Genomic DNA, 15,486 nt, shown 5'->3' with positions numbered 1-15,486 from the left:
GGCAGTCTATAAACTACATAGTGGGCAAAGCCAAGGACAGGAGGAGGAAATTAGGTTGGAAGAAACAGAGCTGGAATAAAGATGTCTGTCTACATTTCAATCACACATCTTTGATAGGTTGCAGCTTGCAACCTAATTCAGTATTAAGTAAAGAGGCAGGGCAGTCAATTTTTTTGCCCAGATCTCTTTCCCATTCCCAAAATAGGTATGGGCACTTGTTAGTACAATTTAAAAAGGATTTCCCTATTTAGTAGGGTATTATCATGCTTTGTTAGAAGGGAGTATGAGTCCTTTGGGAAACCAAAAACAGTGATCCCCAAGCCAGGTCATGGTCACTCCGAAGTTGGTAATTACAGGCCTATTTCTTTAATTGATATGGATTACAAAATTTATGCCAAGAAACTCTCCATGAGACTTTTCAGTATTTTTGCCTTGTTTGGGATCTGAGTGGACAGGATGCTGGGCTTGATGGACCCTTGGTCTTTTCCCAATGTGGCACTATTTATGTACTTATTCAGATAATTAATTTACTTTTTAGGATACTTTGACAATTGCACCTAAGTTGCCCGATTCTTTGGTTGCTTTGTCATGGGATACAGAAAAGGCACTTGATAGGACAGAGTGGCGTTATATGGTATTGGGATGACTTGGGTTCCAATTGGGAGCGAGTGTAAGTTAGGGCAAAGCATTATTTTCAATGGTTGCAGCTGAAGCATTGTCTTCAGGGTTAAAGTCTGGTAGTGCAAACAAAGGCAAATTGTCCAAATTTTGTTTGTATTCATGTTTGGCCACTGCTTTGTAAGTATATTGAAAGGCGGTTGAGCAAATCACCAACTACAATCGTTTCCTAGCAGTGACCCTACCACCCCCTCGGATACCCTTAAAGCTGAGCTGAGTCGCATTTACCGTCACTCAAGAGTATAGTTCTGCTGGGATCCACATGTTGTAAGATGCCCTGGAAGGAGCCGTAACTCAATGTGATTTTCGTTTTCTTTCCCAGAATACGATTTAGGAAACTGCGATCGATGTTGGGCTCCATGAATCTGGTAGATAATAGAGGAGCTAATCTATGGGAAGCAAGAAAATAAGACAGTTCAGAAGCATTGTAAAAACAAGACCTGGAATGGTATTGGTAAGAATTCTACAGATTCAGGGGAGCGGAGACGTCCTTCACTAGAAAATACCGCTCCTAAACACACGTTAGAGTGCAATTTGCCAACGTTCCCCCCCCCCCCCATTTCGTCAGTTCTCGGTATTAATATGTCACGCTTGCTTTCCTCAGCGTTGAGCGTGTGTGGATTTTCCGCCACCGGCGTCCTCGGGGCTAACATCTTTCCCTCATCAGGGCACACAAGGCTTTCCCTATGAGCAGACGGTTACTTTCAGCTCAACTTTAATCCAAACTCTCCCGCCCACCAAGCAAGCGCCAGCAGCCCCCTTCCTATTCCCTGTGTAATCAAAACGAGTTCGAAGAAGACTCGGAAGCATGATTCCACGCCCTGGCCTGTACCCTTATGTCCCTGGACCTTTGGAGGCAGCAGCGTTAAGTCAACTACTGGAGAAAGCGCAGAAGTACTACTGGAGGCACCGCGAGGGCCGAAGTTCTGAAACTGCTGGGTGTGAGGGGGAATTCGAATAACGCCCTCTATAGGACTGTTTCCCCCCGCCCCCAGCCCTCTTCAAAGCCTGGCCGTACTAAAGAACTCCACACACACACACACACACAAAGAATCTCGTTTTTTAGAACTAAAGGATTTGGTATTGTACTTGATTAATACATGTCTACAGCGTGTTTTTTCTAACAAAAACGATGCCGGTACTCAAATGCCTGGCCAGGGCCACCCTTCAAGGGTGAGGTGATTATTTACTGAGGACCCACCCCACAATAGCCAGGCCACCTGCAATCAGTCACAGAATCTATGGCAAGGCAGAATTGTTGTGTGGAGCCTGAGCTCTTTCATTAAAACTTGAGGTCCATCCCATGCCAAGGGTCAATTTTAGCAGAAAATGGAAAAGGTGCCGGTACTCAGTACCCCCCCCCCCCCCCCGCAAAAAAAAAAAGCCCTGTATGTCTATCTCTTGATTTATGTTTTCATTTTAGTTTGTTTTTAGCCTTTTAAGTAAACTTGAAGGAGTGGAAATTGCCATGTGCTGTATCGTACAGGGAACAGGAGAATGAACAGGTATGTTGTAGAAGGAGTTGGCCTTCGTGCCCTGGTGAAGTCCCGAAGTCGGTTGAGGTTCTCAGTGGTTGAACTGTGCATTTAGCATTCTGCTGCCGGTTGAGTAGTAGAGGAGATGAAAATAATGATGTGATAAGCAAACATCTATATAAATAAAATCCCCCCTCAGAGTTCTGAAGCTCACTCCATCTGTGGCAGTGAAGCCCTGAACTGTCCTGGTAGCAGGGTTGCCAGGTGGAAAATTTTTTTCCAGCCCACTGGAGCCCAAAAAACAGCCCAAAAACCGCCCAAACACAAACCCCGCCCCTGACACCCCCACCCCCGCGTCATCAACCCCGCCCCCGCCGTCACCGGCCCCGCCTCCCACGTCACCGGCCCCGCCTCCCCGTCATCGGCCCCGCCTCTCACGTCATCGGCCCCGCCTCCCCGTCATCGGCCCCGCCTCCCCGTCATCGGCCCCGCCTCCCACGTCATCGGCCCCGCCTCCCACGTCACTAACCCCGCCCAAAACGTCATTAACCCCACCCAAAAACGTCACTAACCCCGCCCCCCCGCGGCCGAAAAAACCGCCCGAAGCACAAAAACCAGCCCAAAAAACCGCAACCCGCCGCGGGCAAAAATTTCCCGCGGCGGGTCGCGGAAAACCGCCCAATTGGGCGGTAAAACCGCCCACCTGGCAACACTGCCTGGTAGGCTAGGCTACTATTGGGACTACTCACCCTCAGTACTCAGCCACGCCCATCTGCCCCCTATAAAACGCACCCTCAACGTTCTATTGGCTTCTCACGTCACTGAAGCCAAGGTTCGTATGTTCGAAACTCTGAAGCCTCGAAAAACACAGTCGCTGGACCCCGCCCTCGCGTCAAACGTTATGACGTTGAGGGCGGAGGCGGAGCAATTCACCGCCCTCGCGTCAAACGTTATGACGTTGAGGGCGGAGGCAGAGCAATTCACCAACATCGATGACGGGTGGGGGGGCCACAGGAAAAACAACTCATACAACGCACCTCCGTTCAGAACCATCTCAGACTGCCAGGTCCCTGCAGCCGCTCAGCCTCTCTCCTTACATCACTGCCCCTGGAGAAAGCCCCGGAGAAGCACAGCCAACGACGTCAAAGGGGAGAGGAGGAGCAGCTGCACAGACGACCAATGTCAGATGACTAAAACAAGTTTCCTAACACTCAAAAAAACTAGCGCTTGTTGCAGGAATTGATGCATGAATTTATGATACTTCAGGAGTCAAACAGCACACCAGAATGAGAGAGAAATCTTCTTTATTTGCCAGCAAACAAAGCAGGACATCAGCATTAAGTCTCTTCTTCTCTTTCTCAGCTCTCTGTGTCTTTGTGGCTTCTGTCTCAGCTGCTTCTCTTCTTATGCTGTCTTCTCCTTCTTCTGTCTGTTCCTTCTGTCCTTCTCTTTCTTCTGAGCTCCTTCTGACGTAAACTGCTTCTTCTCCCACTTAAATACAGTTCTATCTAGCCTAGCCTAGCCCCCTTACTCTCCAATTGGTTAAGGAATAGATTGATTACCTTGCCTCAACCAATCAGCTCTATACAAATATCAGTTACATAGGTTCCAGACATCCTAAACTGACCTATGACCTGGGGGCCCCTCAAGCTAGACATTTGGGCTCCAGAACTCCTGCATGTTATTATGATTGATTTCTCATCTATAGCTTAACCTGGATTCACTTAGAGGATAATGGATATTCCATATCATCAAGCTGATCAATCCATAGACTGGTGGGTTGTGTCCATCTACCAGCAGGTGGAGATAGAGAGCAAACTTTTGCCTCCCTATATGTGGTCATGTGCTGCCGGAAACTCCTCAGTATGTTCTCTATCTCAGCAGGTGGTGGTCACACACAGCAGCAGCTCTGGCTAGGCCTCCAAGCCTAATCCTTAGGTTTTGTTGAGGCCTGGGGTTGAGGGCTCTTTTGAGCAAGTGCAAACCTGGTGGTGCCAGGTCCCTCCTTTTCTCCCCCCCTCCCGCTGGCTCCGTTTAAAAAAAAAAAAAAAAAATTTTTAAACGTCTTTAAAGGCGTTTATTTTGACGTTTATTTAAACGTTCATTGCAGCTACTCACTGGGACACCAGTTCGTTACAGCTCGGAGCGGCAAGCAGGTAATTTTACCTTTTTATAGCGGGCAGGGGGTTCCCCGATTCTTCTCCTCGTGGCAATGGCGTCGGAGGGCGAGGGCGCAAAGGGTCGCTCCCCGGATCGCTGGAGCGCTTCTAGAGGGGATGCGGGGGTCTTCAAGCCTGATTCGCCCTTGTTTGGGGACAGTTTCGTGACCGATGAATGTCCCGGTCCTTCCTCCGGCGTGGCGGTTTTTTCCCGCCATAAACGCCCATCCCCCGCTCCTCGCCTCCGCCATCTTGGCCGGCCACGCGGCTCGGACGGCTTCTTCGGGGGCCGCCCTTGAGGTTGGAGACATTAATGCCATGAACGCCCTTAATTTGGGCGACGGCACAAAACCGGCTAATGTTAAGAGCCGTTCTTCCCGCGCGGCTCCTTCGCGGAGTTTCGCGCCGGACGCCATTTTGGATGCGCAGCATGTCTCTCCCCCGCTATTTCGAGCGCCGGTTGAGAGTGCGTCTAGGGCTGTTGCCCAGGCTGCGGAAGTGCACAGTCTGGGGGGTTTCTCCCCCGAGTTTGTTTTGCTGCTGCATCAGGCCTTCCTCATGCACAACGCTGCCCCTGCTCCCTCGTCTGGTAAAGAGGTTGAGGTTCCCAGAGGCAAACGCCCTCGGGTTGATTCCCAGGCCTTGGAGGAATTTGTCTCCTCCGATGTAGATGAGGGCAGCGTGTCTGAGGTCTCCCAACGGTCCTTTGCGGATTCCTTGGAGGAGACGGATCCCCGCTCGGTTGGAGCGGATGACCCCTCTGCAGCGCGGCTTTTTAGCCCAGAGGATTTGCCCAACCTGTTGTTACAGGCCATGGACACTTTGAAGATTTCCTCTCCGGAGGACGTCTCTCCCTCAGCCCCTGTTGGCTCTGCCATTATGCTGGGGACGAAGCGCCCGCCTAGAACCTTCCACGTGCATGATGCCATGCACACCTTAATTTCGGCTCAATGGGATGCCCCAGAAGCGAGCCTTAAAGTGGCTAGGGCTATGTCCCGCCTCTATCCTTTGGCTGTGAGTGAGCGTGAGGCCTATCTGTGGCCTACCGTGGATTCTTTAATCACTGCGGTGACTAAGAAAACGGCGTTGCCGGTGGAAGGTGGCACGGCCCTAAAGGGGCCGGCCCTGGAATCGGGCTTAGCCTATTTGGCAGACTTGCTGTATGATGTCTTGAGAGCCTCAGCTAAAGGCATGGCTCAGACAGTCTCTGCGCGGCGGTGGCTTTGGCTGAAACATTGGTCTGCTGACCACGCCTCTAAATCCCGCCTGGCTAGATTGCCTTTTAAAGGCAAGCTGCTCTTTGGGGTCGAGCTGGACAAAATCGTGACCGATCTCGGCACGTCTAAGGGCAAGAAGTTACCAGAGGTCAGGGCTCGGGCTAGTGCTCGTCCCGGTACCTCCAGAGGACGGTTTCAGGAAGCCCGTCGGTACCGCCCGGGCAGGTCGGGTTCTTCTGCCCCCTCTTCCTTTAAGAGGAATTTCTCCCCCAAGCAGCATTCCTTTCGCAGAGACCGCCGTCCCGGAGGTGCTCCCTCCGGTCCTCCCCCAGGGTCTCGTACCCAATGACGGGGTCTTGGTCCACGGCCCAGTGCAGATTGGAGGACGGCTGTCCTCGTTTCTGGGCGAGTGGACCACAATAACTTCAGATGCTTGGGTGCTGGAAGTCATCAGAGACGGCTACAAGCTAGAGTTCTGCCGACCCTTAAAAGACGGGTTTGTACTCTCTCCCTGCAAGTCTCCGGTCAAAGCTGTGGCAGTGCAGCAGACTTTGGACAATCTGATCCGCCTGGGTGCGGTCGTTCCGGTGCCAGAAAGTCAGCTTGGCAAGGGGCGTTACTCCATTTACTTTGTGGTACCAAAGAAAGGAGGTTCTGTCCGGCCTATCCTCGACCTCAAAGGGGTCAATCGGGCCTTGAAAGTGCGGCACTTTCGCATGGAGACTCTCCGCTCTGTTATAGCGGCAGTGAAGGCAGGGGAGTACCTGGCATCCTTGGACATCAAGGAAGCATACTTGCATATTCCCATCTGGCCTCCTCATCAACGCTTTCTGCGTTTTGCAGTCCTGGGCCGACACTTCCAGTTCAGAGCCCTCCCTTTCGGGTTGGCTACTGCTCCGCGGACCTTTTCCAAAGTAATGGTGGTCATAGCGGCCTTCCTGCGAAAGGAAGGAGTACAAGTCCATCCTTATCTGGACGACTGGTTGATCCGAGCCCCCTCTTATGCAGAGTGCGGCAAAGCTGTGGACCGGGTAGTTGCTCTTTTGAGCTCCCTGGGATGGATCATCAACTGGGAGAAGAGCCAGCTGCGCCCGACTCAGTCCCTGGAGTATCTGGGAGTTCGATTCGACACCCAAGTGGGCAGAGTGTTCCTGCCAGACAATCGGATTGTCAAACTTCAGGCTCAGGTGGACCAGTTCCTAGTAGCCTCTCCTCTTCGGGCTTGGGACTATGTGCAGCTGTTGGGCTCTATGACGGCCACGATGGAAGTAGTGCCCTGGGCCAGGGCTCATATGAGACCACTTCAACACTCTCTGCTGCAGCGCTGGACTCCGATGTCGGAGGATTATGCTGTGCGCCTTCCCTTGGACCCAGCAGTGCGCAAGGCGCTGAGCTGGTGGATGCAGACAGACAAGTTGTCTGCGGGAATGCCTCTGGTGACCCCAGAGTGGATTGTCGTCACGACGGACGCCTCTTTGTCGGGCTGGGGAGCCCACTGTTTGGGAAGGACAGCGCAGGGGCTCTGGTCTCCTGCAGAGGCAAAGTGGTCTATCAACCTCCTGGAACTCAGAGCCATTCGGTTGGCGCTTTTGGAGTTCATCCCGGTACTGGTGTTGAAGCCTGTACGGGTCCTGTCGGACAATGCCACGGCTGTGGCCTATGTCAACCGCCAGGGAGGTACCAAGAGCGCCCCTCTAGCCAAGGAGGCTATGAGTCTATGCCAGTGGGCAGAAGCGAACCTGGAACAGCTGTCAGCGGCCCACATTGCCGGAGTCATGAATGTCAAGGCGGACTTTCTCAGTCGCCATACCTTGGAGCCCGGAGAGTGGCAGCTATCTGCTCAGGCGTTCTTGGACATCACGAAGCGCTGGGGCCAGCCGAGCCTAGATCTGATGGCGTCATCGGCCAATTGCCAAGTGCCGCGCTTTTTCAGCAGAGGACGGGACCCTCGATCCCTGGGAGTAGATGCTCTTCTCCAACAGTGGCCGACACAAGAGCTTCTCTATGTGTTCCCGCCCTGGCCCATGTTGGGCAGGGTGCTAGACCGGGTGGCAAAGCATCCCGGCAGGGTAATCCTGGTGGGTCCGGATTGGCCCAGACGTCCCTGGTATGCGGACTTGATCAGGCTCTCAGTCGACGATCCTCTGCGGCTGCCAGTTGAGCAGGGCCTGTTACATCAGGGTCCCGTGGTGATGGAGGATCCCTCCCCCTTTGGTCTTACGGCCTGGCTATTGAGCGGCAGCGTCTGAGGAAGAAGGGCTTCTCAGACAAGGTCATCGCCACTATGCTGAGAGCGAGGAAGCGCTCTACTTCTACTGCTTACGCCAGGGTTTGGCGTATCTTTGCAGCGTGGTGTGAAGCAAGCTCACTTTCTCCTTTCACTGCTCCAATTTCTTCAGTGTTGGCGTTCCTGCAAGAAGGTCTGGACAAAGGCCTGTCGCTCAGTTCCCTTAAAGTCCAGGTAGCGGCTCTGGCTTGCTTCAGGGGCCGCCTGAAGGGTGCTTCCCTGGCTTCGCAGCCAGATGTGGTGCGCTTTCTCAAGGGAGTTAATCACCTGCGCCCTCCTCTGCACTCAGTGGTGCCTGCGTGGAATCTCAACCTGGTGCTAAGAGCATTGCAGAAGCCGCCGTTTGAACCCTTGTCAAGGGCATCTCGGAAAGACCTGACGTTGAAAGCAGTCTTTTTGGTGGCTATCACTTCAGCCAGAAGAGTTTCCGAGCTCCAGGCGCTCTCATGTCGAGAGCCTTTTCTGCAGTTCACTGAGGCAGGAGTGACTATTCGCACAGTGCCTTCCTTTCTGCCCAAGATTGTTTCTCGCTTCCATGTGAATCAGCAGCTCTGTCTCCCTTCCTTTCGTAGGAGGACTACCCAGAGGAGTACTCTGCTCTTAAATATCTGGATGTGAGACGAGTCATCATCAGATACTTGGAAGTGACCAATGATTTCCGGAAATCGGATCATCTGTTTGTCCTGTATGCAGGTCCTCGTAAGGGTCTGCAGGCTGCTAAGCCTACAGTGGCAAGATGGGTCAAGGAAGCCATTGCAGCGGCTTATGTGGCCGCGGGGAAGGTGCCGCCTATCCAGCTGAAGGCTCACTCCACAAGAGCTCAGGCGGCCTCGATGGCAGAGGCCGGTTCCGTCTCCTTGGAAGAGATATGCAAGGCGGCAACTTGGGCTTCGGCCCATACATTCTCCAAGCATTACCGCTTGACTGTGGCTGCTCGGGCGGAGGCCCGGTTTGGAGCTTCAGTGTTGCGGTCAGGGATTTCTATGTCCCGCCCTGGGTGAGTACTGCTTCGGTACATCCCACCAGTCTATGGATTGATCAGCTTGATGATATGGAAGGTAAAATTATGTATAATCATACCTGATAATTTTCTTTCATTAATCATAGCTGATCAATCCATAGCCCCTCCCAGATATCTGTACTGTTTTTATTCTGGTTGCATTTCAGGTTCAAGTTTAGTCTTCAGTTACTTCAGAAAGACTTCGTGTTCAAGTTTTTTCACTTGGATTCTTCAAGAGTTAAGACGAGTTTGTGTTACAGTGAGCTGCTGCATTCCTCTCCCCTCCGTTTTACGGGGCTGGATTGAGACTTGAAATTCTGCCGGCACTCCCTCCCGCTTCGTGCGGCTGTAGGGCAGTTTTGTACCCCTCCCGCTTCGGCGGTGTTCGGGTCAGTCAGCTCCTCCCGCGGTTGCGGTTGCAGGATAAGCCAGATCCCCCCGCATCGGCGGGTGTGGTGTCCCTCCCCCGCTCCGCGGGGATGAGCTGGACGGATTCCCCTCCCCCACTTGTGTGGGGATGAGCTGGGTTAATTCCCCTCCCCCGTTTCGGCGGTGGTGAGCTGGGCAGAGTGTCCCTTCGTGGGTGTAATTCTCTAAGTGCTGAGTCCTGCGGATGGAGCTTTGATATCGACATACTGAGGAGTTTCCGGCAGCACATGACCACATATAGGGAGGCAAAAGTTTGCTCTCTATCTCCACCTGCTGGTAGATGGACACAACCCACCAGTCTATGGATTGATCAGCTATGATTAATGGAAAGAAAATTATCAGGTATGATTATACATAATTTTACCTTCTTACATTTATTATTCTCATATTCCTAGTACTAACTGCTAACTAAACTCTGGCATTCATTAAAGGGGTCAAGGGCCAATCTTACTTAATAGCATACAGCTATAGTTTGTTATTTCTTCCAGGACCCATTCCTACATTTTACCTATAATTAATCAAGGAGAAGAGAGCTGACTAGTCCTGACCTTTTTCACCTATCAGCTCCATTCATCAAATCAGCCAGAACTATGGCTAAGTCAAACCATATGTTGATCTTTTCACTGCAGCCCTACTCAGAACGTCAGACAGAGAGTTGAACAGACATTCCACACAGAATTATTAATTTACACAGAATACAGCATATTCTAAAGTAAGCATCCTTATAAGACATATTCTACATACTTATAATGGTCTCTATATCTATATCTAAGCTATCTCCTTATAACAAAATCTACATATCAAGAACTTCTAAAATCTAACTCATTTATATCTAGAATTATTTAGAATCTACTTTTAAATTGCCTGCAATATACCTTGTTCATAATAGGATACATATGTGTTTGCATTAGCAATCCATCAATCACAAGGGACAGAGTTTCATTTCTCACTGACCTTTCTAACCTTTTGCTCGGCCAAGCTAGACATTGAAAATAATCTGAACCATCTGGCATTCCTTCACTTTAGTTGCAAGGTAAAAAATTGAACTTTTTAAACACCAGACTTTTAATATCATTTCTTTGTCCACTGCCTCACGCTTGCATGCTGATGCAGCAAAGGTGTCAAAGGTATGTCCTCAAGAACAAGACGCTGAGATCGCCTGTCAGCCTGATCTCCTTTTCATGAAACTCAGGATTTCTACGAAAAGGTGAAAATGCAGCCTCAACACTGACAACATCGCAAAACAATACACTTAATTCATCTCGAGGGCACCATACGTCTTTCTTTTTACTGTTAGCAACTGCACGAAAATGTCCTCACACGATCATTAATCTGCCTTCTGGCACGAGCCACCAATTAAAAAAATACACTAAACAGTAGCTACGATCGGGCTAGGAGAGAGGCAAGTCTTTTTCATTGTTGTTGCTGCTGCTTTTCAACACTCAATCGACGCAGACAGGCTCGGTGATGGTGTCAGCAGACAGGCTGTCCCGAGACCACAGATATGATCAACAGCAGCACACATCACAGAAGGCAGGTCAGACAAGTTTCTCACAAGGAGTGGCTGCACCTCAGTAACATCACATGTGGCACACAGAACAAGGAGAGTGGCAGACTCCCTCAAATACAACCCCCCCTCCCACAGCTGCCTCTCACTGCATCTCTAACATCCAAACTAACCTCTCTCTCACTCTCTCTAGAACACACACACACAAGGGACAGGGAGGAGATGAGAGGGGAGGGAAAAAAAACCATCAGTACACACTCCCTTTCACTATCTCACTATCTCCCTCTCTCTTAACTGCCTATAACTGAGAAATAGCTCAAATGGTTGTGTTCTGCTATGGAACATTTTGCTGCTGTCTTCCCATTTTGAACCCTAGCCTTGCACACTCTCTTTCACAGACACACATACATATACACACTCTCACTCTCTCACTTAAATCACTCTCACAGTCTCTCTTTCACACAGACACACACACACTTTCACTGTCTCTCTCTTCAACACACTCACTCTCACACACACATACACTTTCTCTGACTCTCTCTCTCTCTCTCACACACATATACACATTCTCACTACACTTGAGAAATAAAAACAAAATAAATCGTTGTATTCAGACACACACACACACACACAAGGGACACGGAGGAGATGAGAGGGGAGGGAAAAAAACACCACATGCACACTTTTTCTCACTCTCACTCTCAACTGCCTATAAGGAGCAACTGACCCTCCACTGTCACAGGGACTACTACCATCTCTCTCTCTCTCACACACACACGGGACACGGAGGGGATGGAAGACAAAAAAAGAATCATTGGGTATGGAGGGGACGGCAGGGGAGATAAGGTAACAACTGGCTCAAATGGTTGTGCTCTGCTATGCAAACTTTTGCTGCTGTCTCTTCATTTTGACACTAGCCTCGCACATTCTCTTTCAACACGACCGCGCACGACACACACACACACATATACACACTCTCTCACACAGACACACACACACTTTCTCTGTCTCATACAGACACAAATACATATACACACTCTCACTCTCTTAACTCACTCTCAGTCACACTTTCACACAGACACACACACACACTTTCACTGTCTCTGTCTTCCACATACTCACTCTCACACACACACGGCTGGAGTGGGGGCAGGGGAGCGAGGAGAATCGCTGGGTGGCTACAGGGGGGAAAGGGGACAGAGGAGAATCGCTGGGTGCCTGGAAGGGGAGCAGGGGAGATAGAACAATCGCTGAGTGGCTGGAAAGGCGGGCAGGGGACACAGGAGACAGTCTCACTCTCTCTCTCTCACACACACACTCACACATTCATTCTATCTCTCTCTCTCTCACACACACAGTCACTGTCAAACACACTCTATCAAACATACACACTCCGAGGAAAACCTTGCTAGCGCCCGTTTCATTTCTGTCAGAAACGGGCCTTTTTTACTAGTGATATATAAAGAAAAGTCAAAAGAACAAAATATAAAATACAAATCTGTCAGATAAAAACATACTAAAGGATCAATGAGGATTACATCTGACTGCTGTAAATAATTGTCACAAATTGAATGCAGTGAAAAACAGGTTCAGGCTTTCTAAAGTAAACTAGGCCTCTAAAATCATAGCATCTCTCAGTCCTGATACTTCACTAAAGAAATGTGACAGCCTGCTTAACCTTGGCAGAGTTACAAGGTTGGCAAGGGTTGTGTATAGCTGGACATTGGCATGCTGAGAAACTATAAAAAAAAAATAATTGGGCCAGGTGCAGAAAAGCTAAATTTAAGGATGAGCGAAGTTTGGGGATAGGAGAGCTGAGACTTGGTCATAATTGGATAAGAGATAAGCAAACTTGCTAAGGTTGAAACTCGGTCCTAATTGGATGAAAGATAAGAAAAGTTGGAACTTGAGCATAATTGGATATATGTGCCAATTATGACAAAAGTGCAGGTGGGAAAGTGAAATGTTCATTGGAATCTATGGGATGAAAAATGTATAAAAGGTCTGCTACCTAAGCAGTGCCTTAGAGAGAGGGAGAGACAGAGAAGAAGCCAGTAACCTTTGAAGGCACATGTCATCAGTCCTGAAGTACTGTACTACCATGTGAATGCCTGAACTGCTTGTACTGTCTTTGGGTAAGATCTCAATGCTAATAAACTATATTTCTTTATCTACTAAATACTGGGTTCCTTTCTAATTACACTAGCCGTTAAGCCCGTAAACACAGGCGAGTATTGCAACCCTCCTCTCTCCCCTGGCCTCACCCCATCCACCGATCCTCCCCCCCCATATCCACCAACCCTCGTCTTTCCCTTGGCCTCCCCCCCCCCATGTCCAGCAACCCTCCTCTGTGCCCTGCTCTCACCCCAAGTCCAGCAACCACGGCCCCCCTCCGTGCTGGGCCCCCTGCATTGACCTGACAGCGCCTCTCACCTCCGCGTGAAAGCGCTGCAGGCAGCAGCAGATCGCTCTGCTGCTGCCTGCAGCGCTTCTACACGGAGGTGAGAGGCGCTGTCAGGTCAGTGCAGGGGGCCCAATATGGAGGGGGGCGGGAGCGTCAGCGGGGATAAGGGGGGGAGGCTGAAGGTTGTTTCGTGCGATGTTCCTTTCCAGGCGGCGGCGGCGGCCGACAATTCGACTCCGTTTCCCTCTCTGTTCCGCCCTCTGACATCATGACGCAAGGGCAGGACAGAGAGGTAAGTCTGTACTGCGCATTTGCAAGTGAGTATGGTCACTTGCCGTTTATGTTTGATAGGTTTATACTGCCTTGACTGTGTAACCCTGTCATGAGCAGATACCAGGTTGGGGTGATTAAGTATCTAGAGGGGATATGCAGTTCTTTCCAGGATAGTACAGAGAGCCCATGGCTTCCGCTGCCCGAACAGAGGTGGCAGACCTAATAAATACTGCAGAAAAATCATAGATTTAGCTGCCAAGATGCAGTAGGTGTGAAGATCCTTCACAACATACTAGGTTGAGTAATGAGTACAAGAGTTCTTGGGAATTATCTGAATATTTGGGTATATATCGTACTGATTGGCATTTATTTTATTTTTTTTGTGTGAGTGTGTTCAAATCTTTGTAATACATTTTATTGATTTTTGTAGTAACATATAACAAAAATTTGATGAAATCAGACTGTCCAGAACATCCAATGACAAGTAATTCTCAGAGGACAAGCAGGCTGATATTCTCACGTGTGGGTGACGTCACGTCGGCCCCGGAGGATTTTCAGCAAAAACTCTACAGAAGTCTCTTCTGGAGCGTTCCACCGCGCATGGCGCTCCAACTGCGCATGCGCGCGTGTGGTTTCCCGCCCATGGCGCGGTCACGCTCCTCAGTTCTTTCTTTTCCACATCTGAGGAGACACGGAGTTCTGTCAAGGGCTTCGTGTTTTTCTTAGGCCTTCGGAGTTGAAGTTCTCTTCATACGAGTTCGTTTTTACCCTTTCGGGTGTTTAAGAAAAAAAAAACTGTTTACTTTCGTAGTTTTTTCGTTTTTCTAAGTTTCCTTTCTTTTTTTGTGCGACCCTTCTTAGGTCGCTCGACCGGGTATTTTCCCTTTTTTTGTGTGTCTCTTTTTCTGACACAATCGCGTCCTTTGATTTTGCGGAGGCGATTTTTCCCGCGATGTCATCGAAGACGCCCAGCGGCTTCAAGCCATGCGCCAGCTGCAACCGGACCATCTCTAGCACTGATCTGCACTCATGGTGCCTTCAGTGCCTTGGGCCCGACCATCTTCAGGAAAGTTGTAAGTTGTGCCTGAAAATGAAAAAGCACACTCAACTTTCTCGAGAGGCCCAAAGAGAAAAGCTTTTTGGGTCCGGTACCTCGGCGTCGGCGTCCACATCGGTACCGTCGATGTCGAGGGCAGCGTTGGCATCGGGAGACCGGGTACAGGCTGCCAAGAAACCGATGCATACTGGGAGCAGTGATGCATCGAGCGGGTCTCCACCCGCCTTGGCACCTCCTGCTTTGCAGGCCCCCCCGGGACCGACCTCTATCGGACCCGACCCCGAGGAAGCGTGTGGATTCCACGTCTTCCTCACAGGTACCGAGGAGTCTCAATGACGGGCGTCGGGTGAAGGCCAAGAAGCACCGTCATCTCCTTCTCGACAAAGTACCGCGAGCTCCAGGTCATCGAGGCATTCGGTACCCGAGAAGCGTTGGTGCCGAGAGGATCGCTCTCCCTCTGTTATGGACGTATTGACGCGCAGGTCGTCTGGCAGCCCGGTACCGGCTCCCCAGCCTCTGCAGATTCTGCCTCTGACGCCCACACCGGCATCGCAGCCTTCCCCGACAGCGTCTGTAGATGAGCGCATCAAGGCTATTTTTCCAGATTTCATGGAAGTGGTGCTGCAACCTTTGCGCTCGGCACCGGAGGTACCGGTACCGATGGTGCCGGATGCGCCTGCGGCACCGTGCCTTTTGCCGGTGGTGAGGTCGCCTTCTCCGGTACCACTTCCGGTATCGGAGCCAGCTGCCTCCCGGGTCAACTCTCCATTGCCTTCGGTGGAGGAAGGTTCACCGGAGTCTCCTGGGGAGTCTACTTCTTGACACTGTCATCAAGGTCACCGCACCTCTATGTCGAGACAGGCTCGGATCCGGGCGGCTCTTTCTGAGTTATTAGCCCCATCCGATGATGGCTCATCTGATGAAGATGGGGGTCATGGAGTTTTCTCTGCCGAGGATTCCCTAGGTCTTCCATCTGATTCGACCCCCTCACCTCAGAGAC

The 15,486-nt window shown here is 50.6% G+C and overlaps 1 protein-coding gene across 3 annotated transcripts in view; it reads right to left on the bottom strand.

The window, feature by feature from the left end:
* The window catches only part of EXD1 (exonuclease 3'-5' domain containing 1), a 125,251-nt gene extending 123,659 nt beyond the window's left edge, over positions 1–1,592 (bottom strand). For 2 of the 3 annotated variants that reach the window (XM_030214545.1, XM_030214546.1), the window contains exons 1-2: positions 1,511–1,592; positions 907–1,067 (exon numbers count right to left, since the gene is read on the bottom strand). In XM_030214545.1, coding sequence (XP_030070405.1) covers positions 907–1,039 — 133 coding nt within the window. In that variant the 5' untranslated portion in view covers positions 1,040–1,067; positions 1,511–1,592. Of the gene's footprint in view, positions 1–906; positions 1,068–1,510 lie in introns of those variants that run through there. The other variant, XM_030214547.1, reaches the window with a different exon arrangement.
* Positions 1,593–15,486: the final 13,894 nt, after the last annotated feature.

This window comes from Microcaecilia unicolor, chromosome 9 (assembly GCF_901765095.1).
Source record: "Microcaecilia unicolor chromosome 9, aMicUni1.1, whole genome shotgun sequence".
Classification (NCBI taxonomy): Eukaryota; Metazoa; Chordata; class Amphibia; order Gymnophiona; family Siphonopidae; genus Microcaecilia; species Microcaecilia unicolor.
The sequence above is the reverse complement of the archived record's forward strand: the minus strand, read 5'-3'. Positions and strand labels throughout refer to the sequence as shown.